This window comes from Symphodus melops (assembly GCF_947650265.1).
Source record: "Symphodus melops genome assembly, chromosome: 17".
Lineage (NCBI taxonomy): Eukaryota > Metazoa > Chordata > Actinopteri > Labriformes > Labridae > Symphodus > Symphodus melops.
In genome coordinates this window covers 23,517,824-23,523,823 of record NC_136707.1, presented here as the reverse complement: position 1 = coordinate 23,523,823, position 6,000 = coordinate 23,517,824, and the positions used below count along the sequence as shown (strand labels likewise).

General features: G+C 50.9%; 1 protein-coding gene across 1 annotated transcript; it reads left to right on the top strand.

The window, feature by feature from the left end:
- The first annotated feature begins 565 nt into the window (after window positions 1-565).
- LOC306838483 (proline-rich protein 15-like protein A) lies at window positions 566-4,176 on the top strand. Its single transcript, XM_079366684.1, has 2 exons — window positions 566-613; window positions 3,224-4,176. Exon 2 carries the CDS (start codon window positions 3,241-3,243, stop codon window positions 3,601-3,603), a length of 363 nt encoding a protein of 120 aa, XP_079222810.1. The 5' UTR covers window positions 566-613; window positions 3,224-3,240; the 3' UTR covers window positions 3,604-4,176.
- The last annotated feature ends 1,824 nt before the right edge of the window (window positions 4,177-6,000 follow it).

Below are 6,000 nucleotides of genomic sequence, written 5' to 3'. Positions count from 1 at the left end.
GTGCTCACCTGCTCTGTCACACCTGACAGAGTGTGTGTGTGTGTGTGTGTGTGTGTGTGTGTGTGTGTGTGTGTGTGTGTAGTCAGAGGGAGGGGCTAACCACAGCACCTGTGTCTCAGCAGGCAGGAGGACACAGACACACAGACGAGAGAGAGAGAGAGGACGGGGACGAGGGAGCATGGATGAGCAGAGTCAGTCTCCTCAGCTGTCTGAACTGTAAACTTCCAGCTTCAGGAGAAACTTCTAAACTCTGCAGAAGAGTCAACGACCACGAGCTCCATCAGCCTCCGACCTCCATCAGCCTCCGACCTCCATCAGCCTCCGAGCTCGCTGCTCTGATGACGCTTCACGTCCACGTCTGGAGTCTGTCGATGATCAAATGGATCCCGGAGTTTCAGTGAAGCATCGGGGACTCAGTCAGGTGAGACGCACGCTCTGCTGGTTTATCATTAACCGGCCTCCTCACACTGATAGTTCAGCTTTTAAACACGCTCGCCGTCCGTCACTGAGTTGAGCGGGACGCAGCTTCACAGAGCGCGCTTGTCTGAGGAGGTGAGCAAGCCGAGCATCGATCCTGACACACGGCTGGAGAGACGTCTGCTTCAAACTCCAGGTGAGTCCAGCTTCTTCTTTTACGACACGTTTCTGGAAGAGTTGAAGGTCAAAGTGTCGGCGAGCGGGGCAACACACACACTCAACTCATTGTTTGTGTTTCCTCGGCTTGCTGAGCGGCTGCACGCTGGCGCCGTGTGGTTACTTCACTGCGAGGAGGTTCCTGGTTTGAATCCCCGTTGGACAGAGACACTTCCTGTGTGGAGTTTTTGCGTGTTCTTCTTCCTCCTCCAGCTTCCTCCCACAGTCCGAACACGTGCGCCGCAGGTTAATTGGTGACTTAAATCTGACCTTGACGTAGGTTCGGCTCAGTTTTTATATGCCAGCTCTGTGATTGGCTGGTGACCTGTTCGCGGTGTAGCCCCGCCTCTCTCTCCAGCCACCCACGATGCCAAACGGGAAAAATAGGACAACCAGCCACGCTCACACCTGCCGGGTTCAAATCTGACCTGCGTGTCAGACGCTGCGTCGTCACGACAGCTGTTGTTCCTGCGGTGACCTCACGGTGACCTCACGGTGACCTCACGGTGACCTCACGTTCCCTCAGTCCACCTTTACAGAACACGAGTCGACTCCTCCAAATCTGACGTCTCAGGTTTCTTCTGTTACTTTGGGGCTTTTATTTCCAGACTTGATGGAGTCAGACATCAGAGAGAGATGGAGGCACAGGTCGGATTCGAACCTGCGCCCCATCTGATGTCCCTCACTGTCGTTGCCCTTCAAAGCATCTTGTGCATTTTAACTGTGAGAATCAGATCAAATCCCAGTCAAACCAGGAAGAGGAAGAGACGTAAGACTAAATGGTTGATGGATGCCCCCGACTTCCTGTCTGTCCCCCATCTGCCTCAACTTCCTGTCTGTCCCCCGTCTGCCTCAACTTCCTGTCTGTCCCCCCGTCTGCCTCAACTTCCTGCCTGTCCCCCGTCTGCCTCAACTTCCTGTCTGTCCCCCATCTGCCTCAACTTCCTGTCTGTCCCCCCCGTCTGCCTCAACTTCCTGTCTGTCCCCCGTCTGCCTCAACTTCCTGTCTGTCCCCCATCTGCCTCAACTTCCTGTCTGTCCCCCTCCGTCTGCCTCAACTTCCTGTCCGTCCCCCCGTCTGCCTCAACTTCCTGTCCGTCCCCCGTCTGCCTCAACTTCCTGTCTGTCCCCCCCCGTCTGCCTCAACTTCCTGTCCGTCCCCCAGTCTGTCTCAACTTCCGGTCCGTCCCCCAGTCTGCCTCAACTTCCTGTCCGTCCCCCAGTCTGTCTCAACTTCCTGTCTGTCCCCCCCGTCTGCCTCAACTTCCTGTCTGTCCCCCGTCTGCCTCAACTTCCTGCCTGTCCCCCCGTCTGCCTCAACTTCCTGTCTGTCCCCCGTCTGCCTCAACTTCCTGTCTGTCCCCCGTCTGCCTCAACTTCCTGTCTGTCCCCCGTCTGCCTCAACTTCCTGTCTGTCCCCCGTCTGCCTCAACTTCCTGTCTGTCCCCCCGTCTGCCTCAACTTCCTGCCTGTCCCCCGTCTGCCTCAACTTCCTGTCTGTCCCCCGTCTGCCTCAACTTCCTGTCTGTCCCCCCGTCTGCCTCAACTTCCTGCCTGTCCCCCGTCTGCCTCAACTTCTTGTCTGTCCCCCGTCTGCCTCAACTTCCTGTCTGTCCCCCCGTCTGCCTCAACTTCCTGCCTGTCCCCCGTCTGCCTCAACTTCCTGTCTGTCCCCCATCTGCCTCAACTTCCTGTCTGTCCCCCCCGTCTGCCTCAACTTCCTGTCTGTCCCCCGTCTGCCTCAACTACCTGTCTGTCCCCCATCTGCCTCAACTTCCTGTCTGTCCCCCGCCGTCTGCCGCAACTTCCTGTCTGTCCCCCCCCGTCTGCCTCAACTTCCTGTCTGTTCCCCGCCTGCCTCAACTTCCTGTCCGTCCCCCAGTCTGTCTCAACTTCCTGTCTGTCCCCCGCCTGCCTGGACTCCATGACCACGACAGTCAGAAATCTCATCAACAGAATAAAGTCCTCCTTCCCTCATGTGAGACGTCGCAGGGAAATAAACTGCAGTACTCATTTTAAACAGCAGGTGTCAGTGTGACACAATAAGATCTTTTATAGACGCTTTAAGTTTGACATGTTTCCTGCTGCCGTCTGAAAGTCAGATATATTAAAGGTGCAGCAGATGGCGTGGTGGTTATGTCGAACGGCGTGGGTTTGAGTCCGACCTCAGCACCTCGCTGCACGTCATCGTCCGCTCTCTGGACGTCACGCCGAAGGAAAACATGGTGCCGACTCCGTCTCTGAGATTCCTCGAGGTCAAACACAGAGCGCTCCTGAAGTCGATACTCGCCCTCGCCGTCACTTCAAAGTGGAACAGAATCAAAAGAGACAAAAAGAGAGCGGAACAATGATGGGCGTAAACGGAGCGTATCACAGCTTCATCAAACACACAGAGAGAGAGAGAGAGAGAGAGAGAGAGAGAGAGAGAGAGAGAGAAGAAAAGGGACGATCAAACAATGTGCTTCAGTTTCTGTTTGCTCAGCTGATATTCAAAACGTGCCTCAGGCCTCGCCGCCATCAGCTGCTGACCTGCAGGACGAGGTCAGAATGTTCATGTCCGCTAACCGTCCTCTTCTTCTTCTGTCCTCAGCCCTCCAAACATCCATCATGGCCGACCCGTCTCCCGGCTGGTGGAAGCTGACCTTCCTGAGGAGGAAAAAGTCTCAGCCGAAGGTTCTCTATGAAATCCCAGCAGAGTCCATCTCTAACTCCTCCTCGTCTCAGCACGGGTCCATCACCGCCACGGGAGCCGCCGCCGCCGCCGCCGCCCACCCAGAGGACCCCGAGCTTGACGCCCGGCTGGAAAGAATCGTGGACAAATCGACAGGCAGCAGGGGGCGCCACGTGAAGGTGTCTCACTCCGGGAGGTTCAAGGAGAAGAAGAAGGTCAGAGTGACTCTGTCGGAGAACCCTCAGATCTTTCCAGCAGGAGAACCAATGAGAGACGAGAACCTGAGGGCCGGGAAGTGACAGGAAGTACGAACGCTCTCGAACATCAAGTTTAACCTTCAAATAACGCCTGGCGACCTTCAGGGTCTGGACTCTCTGGTGCCTTTTTAAAAAAAAAAAATCTGCCAACAATCAGGGATCAATTTAAATCACAAAAATCCATCAAATATTCAATAAACGTCGGAGGGCGTCACCGACCGACCAAACCTTCAACAAATAAACACAATTAGCAATAAGCAGCAGAGTCGGCGACACGGCGCCACGATGAGGTCGAAGTCTGAATGAAAGCCTGAACGCTCCTTCTGGAGTTTTCTGCAGGTGTGAAAAACTAAAAGTAGTTTTTGTTAAAGTAGATGTTTTAGTTTTGGACTTCATGAGGAGTCATGAACAGAACATAGAAAGTTAATGTTTAGTTTTATAGAGGGTGACTGTAATGAATAACGAGTGTTGGCCAGCAGGGGGCAGCACTGCTCCACACAGGCTGCAAACTGAAACTCACAGGAGGGAAACAAGTTTGTAACTGTCATTCAGCATGAAGAATAAAAGTCAACCTGCTTTTATTCAGAAGTCTGAAGACCACAGCGAGGGAGGGAGGGGGGGTGGCTTGCTCAAGGGCACCTCGGCAGTGCTCGGTAAATGAACTGGCAGCTCTCCAGCTACCAGACTTCGCGCTGCTGGAGCCCCGACATGAAAGTCTTACATTTAGATTAAAGATTAAGACAGAAAGATTAAAGTCTTAGCAGCAGCATCTTCAGAAGTTATTCTTTAGTGAAGGTTTGTGTCCTCGTGTCGTCGGTAACACAGACTGAATATTAATGAGCTGCTTGAAGACAGTTTGAGGTCTCTAAATGTCCCATAAACTGTGTTTGGACTTCACGTGCGCAGAAATTAAACTAAATGAAATTAAAGGATTCTGAAGAGATCCTGCAGCTTTCCCAAACAAAGACGTCTCCTCTGAGGGTTCACCTTTGACCGACTAATTCAACCATCCAGAACAATCATTTTAACACAGCCTCATACCGGAAATGTAATTTGTTTTCCCGCCGTTTCATTGAATTCATTTTCTGTTTAGATTTGATTCGTTTCACTTTCACATGAATGTTTCAGGACACGTTGTGTAAATATTGCTGTAAAGTGATTAATAAATATTTGTGATTTTAAAAATTTGCAATCGTATTTTTATTTTGTAATTAGATCTTTAAAACTGTCGCTATGAGTTAAATAAAAGCGGGTCCTGTATTTAAAGCTGCGGTGGCCGGGTTTCACCACAAGAGGGCGTCATCATCCCTCAGCATGCAGAGCCGGAGAAGCTTCTGAGACACTGGCGCCCTCCAGTGGCGAGATTAATACAAAACACATTTACCTCATTCAATATTCATTTTATGCTGAGAAAATATAAACATTAAAGTTTAAGCTGTTATAAAAGAGAAGACGAATCTTAATCTGACATCTGAAGCTTTAACTTTAATAAAGTTTAAAGCAGGTAATGTTTGTATTTACATTAAAAAGTGTCAAAGAAATCCCCTTCAGGTAAAGATGTTATCTTTAATATATTATCTGACACACAATAATTGATTTTCAGGCCTCAGAAAAAGAAAAGGTTTTATTAAAGGTCACATGATCTCCTCCTCTTCTTCAGGTGAAAGTGTCCTCGCTCCTCTTCATCATGTGTGTGAAGTGTGTTGTTGTAAATCCACTCTGATCCTGTATTTGATCATGTCTATAAACCCCTCTATTTCAGCCCTGCTCAGAACAGGCTGTTTCTGTGTCTGTAGTTTTAAATATGTAAATGAGCTGTGTCTGACCACGCCCCCTCTCTGGAAGGCCTCGGGTGTACTTGCTGCTTTCTGGCTCCATGTCCTATTGTTTACGCTGAGAAGGCAGACTCAGAGGGCAGAACAAACACCTAGCTGTGGGAGTGTCACCCACCTGGGGGAGGGGCTACTGCCCTTTGTGATGTCATGAAGGGAACATCTCCAAACGGCCTGTTTGAGCACACATTTTCTGAAAAGTGGAGCAGGCAGAAGATGGAGAGGATGGACGTCTCTCATGATTGGGGGGTTTAAAGACAGATGCATTTTCTGTTCCTGTTCTGCAGACGCTCCGGACGAGCTCGGAAAACGGCGCCTGAAAGAAAAACTGTTTTAAAAAGAACAACAGGAGGCGGAGCGTCCGTTTTCTCATCTTTAATAACACATTCATATCTATGCTCTGTTTTGTTTACAAGAAGTTTAAAACAAGTGTTGATGAGGACTAAAGGAATCAGGCAGGCAGAGGGTGAAAGTCCATATACTGTAAAGACCGAGGGCGCCGCCTGGTGGAGGGAGGAACGCTGCACACGCCTGACCTCTCAGCAGCTGAGTTTAATATCCGAGCTCGGATCAGGCGAGTGTGGTCGTCCCCGCCTCCCGCCTGCGG

What these genes read in the sequence shown, in the direction of transcription:
- LOC306838483 (XM_079366684.1), top strand. Translation starts at nt 3,241, where the DNA reads ATGGCCGACCCGTCTCCCGGCTGGTGGAAGCTGACCTTCCTGAGGAGG.